At 51.4% G+C, this 13,112-nt stretch overlaps 2 protein-coding genes across 2 annotated transcripts; both read left to right on the top strand.

The window, feature by feature from the left end:
• Window positions 1–379: 379 nt before the first annotated feature.
• Window positions 380–3,851, top strand: LOC138366456 (mucin-7-like). The gene is made up of 5 exons (XM_069327505.1): window positions 380–469; window positions 773–1,274; window positions 1,639–1,868; window positions 1,962–2,191; window positions 3,374–3,851. The coding sequence occupies exons 1-5, from the start codon at window positions 380–382 to the stop codon at window positions 3,849–3,851; spliced, it is 1,530 nt and encodes a 509-aa protein (XP_069183606.1).
• A 540-nt stretch (window positions 3,852–4,391) lies between these two features.
• On the top strand, window positions 4,392–9,827 carry LOC138366455 (uncharacterized). Its single transcript, XM_069327503.1, has 6 exons — window positions 4,392–4,519; window positions 5,378–5,843; window positions 8,096–8,257; window positions 8,740–8,918; window positions 9,063–9,360; window positions 9,522–9,827. The coding sequence occupies exons 1-6, from the start codon at window positions 4,392–4,394 to the stop codon at window positions 9,825–9,827; spliced, it is 1,539 nt and encodes a 512-aa protein (XP_069183604.1).
• Window positions 9,828–13,112: the final 3,285 nt, after the last annotated feature.

Raw genomic sequence — 13,112 nt, 5'->3', positions numbered from 1 at the left:
CCCAGATCAACCCAGTGCCCACATAAACTCAGTGCCCAGATCAACCCAGTGCCCAGATCAACCCAGTGCCCAGATCAACCCAGTGCCCAGATCAACCCAGTGCCCAGATCAAAACAGTGCCCAGATCAACCCAGTGCCCAGATCAACCCACTGCCCAGATCAACGCAGTGCCCAGACCAACTCTGTGCCCAGATCAACTCTGTGCCCAGATCAACTCTGTGCCCAGATTATCTCTGTGCCCAGATCAACTATGTGCCCACATCAACTCTGTGCCCAGATCAACCCATTGCCCAGATCAACTCTGTGCCCAGATCAACTCAGAGCCCAGATCAACTCAGAGCCCAGATCAACCCAGAGCCCAGGTCAACTCTGTGCCCAGATGAACTCTGTGCCCAGATCAACTCTGTGCCCAGATAAGCTCTGTGCTCGGATCAACTCTGTGCTCGGATCAACTCTGAGCCCAGATCAAGTCTGTGCCCAGATCAACTCTGTGCCCAGATCAACTCTGTGACCCATGATCAACTCAGTGCCCAGATCAACTCTGTGCCCAGATCAACTCTGTGCCTAGATGAACTCTGTGCCCAGATCAACTCTGAGCCCAGATCAAGTCCGTGCCCAGATCAACTCTGTGCCCAGATCAACACTGTGCCCAGATCAACTCTGTGCCCAGATCAACTCTGTGCCCAGATCAACTCTGTGCCCAAATCAACTCTGTGCCCAGATCAACTCTGTGCCCAGATCAACTCTGTGCCCAGATCAACTCTTTGCCCAGATCAACTCTGTGCCCAGATCAACTCTGTGCCCAGATCAACTCTGTGCCCAGAACAACTCTGTGCCCAGAACAACTCTGTGCCTAGATCAGTTCTGTACCCAAATGAACTCAGTGCCCAGATCAACTCAGAACCCAGATCAACACAGTGCCCAGATCAATCCAGTGCCCAGATCAACCCAGTGCCCAGATCAACACATTGCCCAGATCAACTCTGTGTCCAGATCAACTCAGTGCATGGATCATCCAAGTTGCCAGATCAACCCAGTGCCCAGATTGACACAGTGCCCAGATAAACTCAGTGCCCAAATCAACCCAGTGCCCAGATCAACCCAGTGCCCATATCAACCCAGTGCCCATATCAACCCAGTGCCCATATCAACCCAGTGCCCAGACCAACCCAATGCCCAGATAAACTCAGTGCCCAGATACGCCCTGTGCCCAGATCAACTCTGTGCCCAGATCAACTCTGTGCCCACATCAACTCTGTGCCCAGATCAACCTAGTGCCCAGATCAACTCTGTGCCCAGATCAACTCAGAGCCCAGATCAACTCAGAGCCCAGATCAACTCAGTGCCCAGATCAACTCTGTGCCCAGATGAACTCTGTGCCCAGATCAACTCTGTGCCCAGGTAAACTCTGTGCTCGGATCAACTCTGAGCACAGATCAACTCTGTGCCCAGATCAACTCTGTGCCCAGATCAACTCTGTGCCCAGATCAACTCTGTGCCCAGATCAACTCTGTGCCAGATCAACTCTGTGCCCAGATCAACTCTGAGCCCAGATCAACTCTGTGCCCAGATCAACTCTGTGCCCAGATAAACTCTGTGCCCAGATAAACTCTGTGCCCAGATAAACTCTGTGCCCAGAACAACTCTGCGCCCAGATCAGTTCTGTGCCCAAATCAACTCAGTGCCCAGATCAACCCAGTGCCCAGATCAATCAAGTGTTCAGATCAACCCAGTGCCCAGATCAACACATTGCCCAGAACAACTCTGTGACCAGATCAACTCAGTGCCCGGATCAACCAAGTGGCCAGATCAACCCAGTGGCCAGATCAACACAGTGCCCAGATCAACCCAGTGTCCAGATCAACTCTGTGCCTAGATCTACTCTGTGCCCAGATACACTCTCTGCCCAGATCAACTCTGTGCCCAGTTCAACTCTGTGCCCAAATCAACTCTGTGCCCAGATCAACTCTGTGCCCAGATCAACTCTGTGTCCAGATCAACTCGGTTCCGAGATCAACTCGGTTCCGAGATCAACTCTGTGCCCAGATGAACTCTGTGCCCAGATGAACTCTGTGCCCAGATCAACCCACTGCCCAATTCAACCCAGTGCCCAGATCAACCCAGTGCCCAAATCAACCCAGTGCCCAGATCAACACAGTGCCCAGAATAACTCTGTGCCCAGATCAACTCAGTGCCCAGATCAACCCAGTGCCTAGATTAACACAGTGCCCAGATAAACCTAGTGCCCAGATCAACGCAGTGCCCAGATAAACTCAGTGCACAGAACAACCCAGTGCCCAGATCAACCCAGTGCCCAGATCAACCCAGTGCCCAGATCAACACAGTGCCCAGATGAACCCAGTGCCCAGATCAACCCCGTGCCCAGATCAACCAAGTGCCCATATCAACCCAGTACCCAGATCAACCCAGTGCCCAGATCAACCCAGTGATCAGATCAAACACAATACCCAGATAAACTCAGTACCCAGATAACCTTATTGTCCAGTTAAACTCAGTGCCCAGATGAACTCTGTGCCCAGATCTACTCTGTGCCCAGATCAACTCTGAGCCCAGATCAACTCTGAGCCCAGATCAACTCTGAGCCCAGATCAACTCTGTGCCCAGATCAACTCTGTGCCCAGATCAACTCTGTGCCCAGTTCAACTCTGTGCCCAGATCAACTCTGTGCCCAGATCAACTCTGTGCCCAGATCAACTCTGTGCTCAGATCAACTCTGTGCTCAGATAAACTCTGTGCCCAGATAAACTCTGTGCCCAGAACAACCCAGTGCCCAGATCAACTCAATGCCCAGATCAACTCTGTGCCCAGATCAACTCTGTGCCCAGATCAACTCTGAGCCCAGATCAAGTCCGTGCCCAGATCAACTCTGTGCCCTGATCAACTCTGTGCCCAGATCAACTCTGTGCCCAGATCAACTCTGTGCCCAGATCAACTCTGTGCCCAGATCAACCCTGTGCCCAGATCAACTCTGTGCCCAGATCAACTCTGTGCCCAGATCAACTCTGTGCCCAGATCAACTCTTTGCCCAGATCAACTCTGAGCCTAGATCAACTCTGTGCCCAGATCAACTCTGTGCCCAGAACAACTCTGTGTCCAGATCAGTTCTGTGCCCAAATCAACTCAGTGCCCAGATCAGTTCTGTGCCCAAATCAACTCAGTGCCCAAATCAACTCAGTGCCCAAATCAACTCAGTGCCCAAATCAAATCAGTGCCCAAATCAAATCAGTGCCCAGATCAACCCAGTGCCCAGATCAACTCTGTGCCCAGATCAACTCTGTGCCCAGATCAACTCTGTGCCCAGATCAACTCTGTGCCCAGATCAACTCTGTGCCCATATCAACTCTTTGCCCAGATCAACTCTGAGCCCAGATCAGCTCTGTGCCCAGATCAACTCTGTGCCCAGAACAACTCTGTGCCCAGATCAGTTCTGTGCCCAAATCAGCTCAGTGCCCAACAACTCTGTGCCCAGATCAGTTCTGTGCCCAAATCAACTCAGTGCCCAAATCAACTCAGTGCCCAAATCAACTCAGTGCCCAGATCAACCCAGTGCCCAGATCAATCCAGTGCGCAGATCAACCCAGTGCCCAGATCAACACATTGCCCAGATCAACTCTGTGTCCAGATCAACTCAGTGCCCAGACCAACCCAGTGGCCAGATCAACCCAGTGCCCAGATTGACACAGTGCCAAGATAAACTCAGCGCCCAAATCAACCCAGTGCCAAGATCAACACAGTGCCCACATATACTCAGTACCCAGATCAACCCAGTGCCCAGATCAACCCAGTGCCCAGATCAACCCAGTGCCCAGATAAACTCAGTGCCCAGATAAACTTAGTGCCCAGATAAACTCAGTGACCAGATACACCCTGTGCCCAGATACACCCTGTCCCCAGATCAACTCTGTGCCCAGATCAACTCTGTGCCCAGATCAACTCTGTGCTCGGATCAACTCTGAGCCCAGATCAAGTCTGTGCCCAGATCAACTCTGTGCTCGGATCAACTCTGAGCCCAGATCAAGTCTGTCCCCAGATCAACTCTGTGCGCAGATCAATTCTCTGCCCAGATCAACTCTGTGCCCAGATCAACTCTGTGCCCAGATCACCTCTTTGCCCAGATCAACTTTGAGCCCAGATCAACTCTGTGCCCAGATCAACCCTGTGCCCAGATCAACTCTGTGCCCAGATAAACTCTGTGCCCAGATAAACTCTGTGCCCAGATCAACCCAGTGCCTAGATTAACACAGTGCCCAGATAAACCCAGTGCCCAGATCAACGCAGTGCCCAGATAAACTCAGTGCACAGAACAACCCAGTACCCAGATCAACCCAGTGCCCAGATCAACCCAGTGCCCAGATCAACACAGTGCCCAGATGAACCCAGTGCCCAGATCAACACAGTGCCCAGATCAACCCCGTGCCCAGATCAACCAAGTGCCTATATCAACCCAGTACCCAGATGAACCCAGTGCCCAGATCAACTCTGTGCCGAGATCAACTCTGTGCCCAGATCAACTCTGTGACCAGATCAACTCTGTGACCAGATCAACTCTGAGCCCAGATCAACTCTGAGCCCAGATCAACTCTGAGCCCAGATCAACTCTGAGCCCAGATCAACTCTGTGCCCAGATCAACTCTGTGCCCAGTTCAACTCTGTGCCCAGATCAACTCTGTGCCCAGATCAACTCTGTGCCCAGATCAACTCTGTGCTCAGATCAACTCTGTGCTCAGATAAACTCTGTGCCCAGATAAACTCTGTGCCCAGAACAACCCAGTGCCCAGATCAACTCAATGCCCAGATCAACTCTGTGCCCAGATCAACTCTGTGCCCAGATCAACTCTGAGCCCAGATCAAGTCCGTGCCCAGATCAACTCTGTGCCCTGATCAACTCTGTGCCCAGATCAACTCTGTGCCCAGATCAACTCTGTGCCCAGATCAACTCTGTGCCCAGATCAACCCTGTGCCCAGATCAACTCTGTGCCCAGATCAACTCTGTGCCCAGATCAACTCTGTGCCCAGATCAACTCTTTCCCCAGATCAACTCTGAGCCTAGATCAACTCTGTGCCCAGATCAACTCTGTGCCCAGAACAACTCTGTGTCCAGATCAGTTCTGTGCCCAAATCAACTCAGTGCCCAGATCAGTTCTGTGCCCAAATCAACTCAGTGCCCAAATCAACTCAGTGCCCAAATCAACTCAGTGCCCAAATCAAATCAGTGCCCAAATCAAATCAGTGCCCAGATCAACCCAGTGCCCAGATCAACTCTGTGCCCAGATCAACTCTGTGCCCAGATCAACTCTGTGCCCAGATCAACTCTGTGCCCAGATCAACTCTGTGCCCATATCAACTCTTTGCCCAGATCAACTCTGAGCCCAGATCAGCTCTGTGCCCAGATCAACTCTGTGCCCAGAACAACTCTGTGCCCAGATCAGTTCTGTGCCCAAATCAGCTCAGTGCCCAACAACTCTGTGCCCAGATCAGTTCTGTGCCCAAATCAACTCAGTGCCCAAATCAACTCAGTGCCCAAATCAACTCAGTGCCCAGATCAACCCAGTGCCCAGATCAATCCAGTGCGCAGATCAACCCAGTGCCCAGATCAACACATTGCCCAGATCAACTCTGTGTCCAGATTAACTCAGTGCCCGGACCAACCCAGTGGCCAGATCAACCCAGTGCCCAGATTGACACAGTGCCCAGATAAACTCAGCGCCCAAATCAACCCAGTGCCAAGATCAACACAGTGCCCACATATACTCAGTACCCAGATCAACCCAGTGCCCAGATCAACCCAGTGCCCAGATCAACCCAGTGCCCAGATAAACTCAGTGCCTAGATAAACTTAGTGCCCAGATAAACTCAGTGACCAGATACACCCTGTGCCCAGATACACCCTGTCCCCAGATCAACTCTGTGCCCAGATCAACTCTGTGCCCAGATCAACTCTGTGCTCGGATCAACTCTGAGCCCAGATCAAGTCTGTGCCCAGATCAACTCTGTGCTCGGATCAACTCTGAGCCCAGATCAAGTCTGTCCCCAGATCAACTCTGTGCGCAGATCAATTCTCTGCCCAGATCAACTCTGTGCCCAGATCAACTCTGTGCCCAGATCACCTCTTTGCCCAGATCAACTCTGAGCCCAGATCAACTCTGTGCCCAGATCAACCCTGTGCCCAGATCAACTCTGTGCCCAGATAAACTCTGTGCCCAGATAAACTCTGTGCCCAGATCAACTCAGTGCCCAGATCAACCCAGTGCCTAGATTAACACAGTGCCCAGATAAACCCAGTGCCCAGATCAACGCAGTGCCCAGATAAACTCAGTGCACAGAACAACCCAGTGCCCAGATCAACCCAGTGCCCAGATCAACCCAGTGCCCAGATCAACACAGTGCCCAGATGAACCCAGTGCCCAGATCAACACAGTGCCCAGATCAACCCCGTGCACAGATCAACCAAGTGCCTATATCAACCCAGTACCCAGATGAACCCAGTGCCCAGATCAACTCTGTGCCGAGATCAACTCTGTGCCCAGATCAACTCTGTGACCAGATCAACTCTGTGACCAGATCAACTCTGTGCCCAGATCAACTCTGTGACCAGATCAACTCTGTGACCAGATCAACTCTGTGACCAGATCAACTCAGAGCCCAGATCAACTCAGAGCCCAGATCAACTCAGAGCCCAGATCAACTCTGTGCCAGGATTAACTCTGTGCCAGGATTAACTCTGTGCCCAGATCACCTCCGTGCCCAGATCAACTCTGTGCTCAGATCAATTCTGTGCCGAGATTAACTCTGTGCCGAGATTAACTCTGTGCCCAGAAAAACTCTGTGCCCAGATCAACTCTCTGACCAGATCAACACACTGACCAGATCAACTCTGTGCCCAGATCAACTCTGTGCCCAGATCAACTCTGTTCCCAGATCAACTCTGAGCCCAGATCAAGTCCGTGCCCAGATCAACTATGTGCCCTGATCAACTCTGTGCCCAGATCAACTCTGTGCCCAGATCAACTCTGTGCCCTGATCAACTCTGTGCCCAGATCAACCCTGTGCCCAGATCAACTCTGTGCCCAGATCAACTCTGTGCCCAGATCAACTCTGTGCCCAGATCAACTCTTTGCCCAGATCAACTCTGAGCCCAGATCAACTCTGAGCCCAGATCAACTCTGAGCCCAGATCAACTCTGAGCCCAGATCAACTCTGAGCCCAGATCAACTCTGTGCCCAGATCAACTCTGTGCCCAGATCAACTCTGTGCCCAGATCAACTCTGTGCCCAGAACCACTCTGTGCCCAGAACAACTCTGTGCCCAGATCAGTTCTGTGCCCAAATCAACTCAGTGCCCAAATCAACTCAGTGCCAAGATCAACCCAGTGCCCAGATCAATCCAGTGCCCAGATCAACCCAGTGTCCAGATCAACACATTGCCCAGAACAACTCAGTGCCCGGATCAACACAGTGGGCAGATCAACCAAGTGGCCAGATCAACCCAGTGCCCAGATCAAGCCAGTGCCCAGATCAACTCTGTGCCTAGATCTCTTCTGTGCCCAGATACACACTCTGCCCTGATACACACTCTGCCCAGATCAACTCTGTGCCCAGATCATCTCTGTGCCCAAATCAACTCTGTGCCCAGATCAACTCTGTGCCCATATCATCTCTGTGCCCAGATCAACTCGGTTCCGAGATCAACTCTGTGCCCAGATGAACTCTGTGCCCAGATCAACCCAGTGCCCAAATCAACCCAGTGCCCAAATCAACCCAGTGCCCAGATCAACCCAGTGCCCAGATCAACCCAGTGCCCAGATCAACCCAGTGCCCAGATCAACCCAGTGCCCAGATCAACACAGTGCCCAGAATAACTCTGTGCCCAGATCAACTCAGTGCCCAGATCAACTCAGTGCCCAGATCAACTCAGTGCCCAGATCAACTCAGTGCCCAGATCAACTCAGTGCCCAGATCTTCTCTGTGCCCAGATCAACTCAGAGCCCAGATCAACTCAGAGCCCAGATCAACTCAGAGCCCAGATCAACTCAGAGCCCATATGAACTCTGTGCCCAGATAAACTCTGTGCCCAGATCACCCCTGGGCCCAGATCAACTCTGTGCTCAGATCAACTCTGTGCCGAGATTAACTCTGTTCCCAGAACAACTCTGTGCCCAGATCAACTCACTGACCAGATCAACTCAGAGCCCAGATCAACTCAGTGCTCAGATCAGCTCTGTGCCCAGATGAACTCTGTGCCCAGATGAACTCTGTGCCCAGATCAACTCTGTGCCCAGATCAACTCTCTGCCCAGATCAACTCTGTGTCCAGATCAACTCTGTGCCCAGATCAACTCTGTGCCCAGATCAACTCTGAGCTCAGATCAACTCTGTGCCCAGATCAACTCTGTGCCCAGATCAACTCTTTGCCCAGATCAACTCTAAGCCCAGATCAACTCTAAGCCCAGATCAACTCTAAGCCCAGATCAACTCTAAGCCCAGATCAACTCAGTGCCCAGAACAACTCTGTGCCCAGATCAGTTCTGTGCCCAAATCAACTCAGTGCCCAAAAACTCAGTGCCCAGATCAGTTCTGTGCCCAAATCAACTCAGTGCCCAAATCAACTCAGTGCCCAAATCAACTCAGTGCCCAGATCAACCCAGTGCCTAGATCAACTCTGTGCCCAGATCAACTCTGTTTTCAGATCAACTCTGAGCCCAGATCAACTCTTTGCCCAGATCAACTCTGAGCCCAGATCAACTCTGTGCCCAGATCAACTCTTTGCTCAGATCAACTCTTTGCTCAGATCAACTCTGTGCCGAGATCAACTCTGTGCCCAGAACATCTCTGTGACCAGATCAACTCTGTGCCCAGATCAACTCTGTGACCAGATCAACTCTGTGCCCAGATCAACTCTGTGCCCAGATCAACTCTGAGCCCAGATCAACTCTGTGCCCACATCAACTCTGTGCCGAGATCAACTCTGTGCCCAGATCAACTCTGAGCCCAGATCAACTCTGTGTCCAGATAAACTCTGTGCCCAGAACAACTCTGTGCCCAGATCAGTTCTGTGCCCAAATCAACTCAGTGCCCAAATCAACCCAGTGCCCAGATCAACCCAGTTCCCAGATCAATTCAGTGCCCAGATCAACCCAGTGCCCAGATCAACCCAGTGCCCAGATCAACACATTGCCCAGATCAACTCTGTGTCCAGATCAACTCAGTGCACAGATCATCCCAGTGGCCAGATCAACTCAGTGCACAGATCATCCCAGTGGCCAGATCAACCCAGTTCTCAGATCAACCCAGTGCCCAGATCAACCCAGTGCCCAGATAAACTCAGTGCCCAGATAAACATAGTGCCCAGATAAACTCAGTGCCCAGATACACCCTGTGCCCAGATCAACTCTATGCCCAGATTAACTCTGTGCCCAGATCAACTCTTTGCCCAGATCAACTCTGAGCCCAGATCAACTCTGAGCCCAGATCAACTCTGTGCCCAGATCAACTCTGTGCCCAGATCAACTCTGTGCCCAGATCAACTCTGTGCCCAGAACCACTCTGTGCCCAGAACAACTCTGTGCCCAGATCAGTTCTGTACCCAAATCAACTCAGTGCCCAAATCAACTCAGTGCCAAGATCAACCCAGTGCCCAGATCAATCCAGTGCCCAGATCAACCCAGTGTCCAGATCAACACATTGCCCAGAACAACTCTGTGACCAGATCAACTCAGTGCCCGGATCAACACAGTGGGCAGATCAACCAAGTGGCCAGATCAACCCAGTGCCCAGATCAAGCCAGTGCCCAGATCTACTCTGTGCCTAGATCTCTTCTGTGCCTAGATCTCTTCTGTGCCCAGATACACACTCTGCCCTGATACACACTCTGCCCAGATCAACTCTGTGCCCAGATCATCTCTGTGCCCAAATCAACTCTGGCCCAGATACACTCTGTGCCCAGATCAACTCTGTGCCCAGATCAACTCGGTTCCAAGATCAACTCTGTGCCCAGATGAACTCTGTGCCCAGATCAACCCAGTGCCCAAATCAACCCAGTGCCCAGATCAACCCAGTGCCCAGATCAACCCAGTGCCCAGATCAACCCAGTGCCCAGATCTACACAGTGCCCAGAATAACTCTGTGCCCAGATCAACTCTGTGCCCAGATCAACTCAGTGCCCAGATCAACTCAGTGCCCAGATCAACTCAGTGCCCAGATCAACTCAGTGCCCAGATCTTCTCTGTGCCCAGATAAACTCTGTGACCAGATCAACTCAGAGCCCAGATCAACTCAGAGCCCAGATCAACTCAGAGCCCATATGAACTCTGTGCCCAGATAAACTCTGTGCCCAGATCACCCCTGGGCCCAGATCAACTCTGTGCTCAGATCAACTCTGTGCCGAGATTAACTCTGTGCCCAGATCAACTCACTGACCAGATTAACTCAGAGCCCAGATCAACTCAGTGCTCAGATCAGCTCTGTGCCCAGATGAACTCTGTGCCCAGATGAACTCTGTGCCCAGATCAACTCTGTGCCCAGATCAACTCTGCCCAGATCAACTCTGTGTCCAGATCAACTCAGTGCCCAGATCAACTCTGAGCCCAGATCAACTTTGAGCTCAGATCAACTCTGTGCCCAGATCAACTCTGTGCCCAGATCAACTCTTTGCCCAGATCAACTTTAAGCCCAGATCAACTCTAAGCCCAGATCATCTCTAAGCCCAGATCATCTCTAAGCCCAGATCAACACAGTGCCCAGAACAACTCTGTGCCCAGATCAGTTCTGTGCCCAAATCAACTCAGTGCCCAACAACTTAGTGCCCAGATCAGTTCTGTGCCCAAATCAACTCAGTGCCCAAATCAACTCAGTGCCCAAATCAACTCAGTGCCCAGATCAACCCAGTTCCTAGATCAACTCTGTGCCCAGATCAACTCTGTGTTCAGATAAACTCTGTGTTCAGATCAACTCTGTGCCCAGATCAACTCTTTGCCCAGATCAACTCTGAGCCCAGATCAACTCTTTGCCCAGATCAACTCTGAGCCCAGATCAACTCTGTGCCCAGATCAACTCTTTGCTCAGATCAACTCTGTGCCGAGATCAACTCTGTGCCCAGAACATCTCTGTGACCAGATCAACTCTGTGCCCAGATCAACTCTGTGACCAGATCAACTCTGTGACCAGATCAACTCTATGACTAGGTCAACTCAGAGCCCAGATCAACTCTGTACCCAGATAAACTCTGTGCCCAGATCACCTCTATGCCCAGATCAACTCTGTGCTCAGATCAACTCTGTGCCGAGATTAACTCTGTGCCCAGAACAACTCTGTGCCCAGATCAACTCTCTGACCAGATCAACTCTGTGCCCAGATCAACTCAGAGCCCAGATCAACTCTGTGCCCAGATTAACTCTGTGCCCAGATGAATTCTGTGCCCAGATCAACTCTGTACCCAGATCAACTTTGAGCCCAGATACACTCTGTGCCCAGATCAACTCTGAGCCCAGATCAACTCTGAGCCCAGATCAACTCTGAGCCCAGATCAACTCTGTGCCCAGATCAACTCTGTGCCCAGATCAACTCTGTGCCCAGATCAACTCTGTGCCCAGATCAACTCTGTGCCCAGATCAACTCTGTTCCCAGATCAACTCTGAGCCCAGATCAACTCTGAGCCCAGATCAACTCTGTGCCCAGATCAACTCTGTTCCCTGATCAACTCTGTGCCCAGATAAACTCTGTGCCCAGAACAACTCTGTGCCTAGAACAACTCTGTGCCCAGATCAGTTCTCTGCCCAAATCAACTCAGTGCCCAGATCAACTCAGTGCCCAGATCAACCCAGTGCCCAGATCAACCCAGTGCCCAGATCAACCCAGTGTCCAGATCAACACATTGCCCAGATCAACACATTGCCCAGATCAACACATTTCCCAGATCAACTCTGTGCCCACATCAACTCTGTGCCCGGATCAACCCAGTGTCCAGATCAACCCAGTGGCCAGATCAACCCAGTGGCCAGATCAACCCAGTGCCCAGATTAACACATTGCCCAGTTAAACTCAGTGCCCAATTCAACCCAGTGCCCAGATCAACCCAGTGTCTATATCAACACAGTGCCCAGATTAACACAGTGCTCAGATACACTCAGTGCCAAGATCAACCCAGTGCCCAGATCAAGCCAGTGCCCAGATAAACTCAGTGCCTAGATAAACTTAGTGCCCAGATAAACTCAGTGCCCAGATAAACTCGGTGCCCAGATCAACACAGTGCCCAGATAAACTCAGTGCCCAAATGAACCCGGTGCCCAGATCAACCCAGTGCCAAGATCAATGTGGTTCCCGGATTGACCAAATGTTCTATACGACCAGCATCATTCCACTAACAAAATTAGAAATAACGATGTCTTGAAATGCGTCCCATCTATGGTCAACACAACCTGGAAACATTGCTTGGACAAGAAAATTATCTGTTGCCTCAGCAACATGTTTACCTTCCAACTACTGCAACTAGAAAACATATTTTGTCTATTTCACTGACCTCAGTACATAAAGCTTTATTATACAGAAAGGGAAAAATAATTACCCCGAATTTTCCGTTTACCTTCTCTAGGCGGTGCCAGAATCACCTCCAACGTTATGGGAGTCCCCAACAGCTTAATATGGGGCGCCATGGGTTATCTTAAGATGATTTCGGGGCTTAGTGTCCACGCGGCACGGTCCTCGAACAGGCCTCCACCCCAGGAAGCAGCCCGTGACAGTTGACTAATTCCCAGGTACCTATTTACTGCTAGGTAACAGGGGCGTCAGGGTGAAAGAAACTCTACCCATAGTTCCTCGCTGGCGCCTGGGATCGAACCCGGGCCCACAGAATCACTCGCCCAGTGTTCCGTCCGCTCAGCCACCAGCTCCTTTTGGCATTGGGTGCCGGCATTCTTTTAATGGAATCAATAGAGGAGATCTTAACCCGTCATTGATGGTCACCTAACCCTCAGCCATCACTCCACAAGTTGGGTGAGGCTGGGACTCCAACACTGGAGAGAATGTTGCTTTTATTGATAGATTCCGAGGTGATCTAGAGGGGTGAAATTATCGGAACTCAATTAGTTACCTTCCACCA

The sequence above is a fragment of the Procambarus clarkii genome, chromosome 19 (assembly GCF_040958095.1).
Source record: "Procambarus clarkii isolate CNS0578487 chromosome 19, FALCON_Pclarkii_2.0, whole genome shotgun sequence".
In the NCBI taxonomy this organism is placed as follows: Eukaryota; Metazoa; Arthropoda; class Malacostraca; order Decapoda; family Cambaridae; genus Procambarus; species Procambarus clarkii.
The sequence above is the reverse complement of the archived record's forward strand: the minus strand, read 5'-3'. Positions and strand labels throughout refer to the sequence as shown.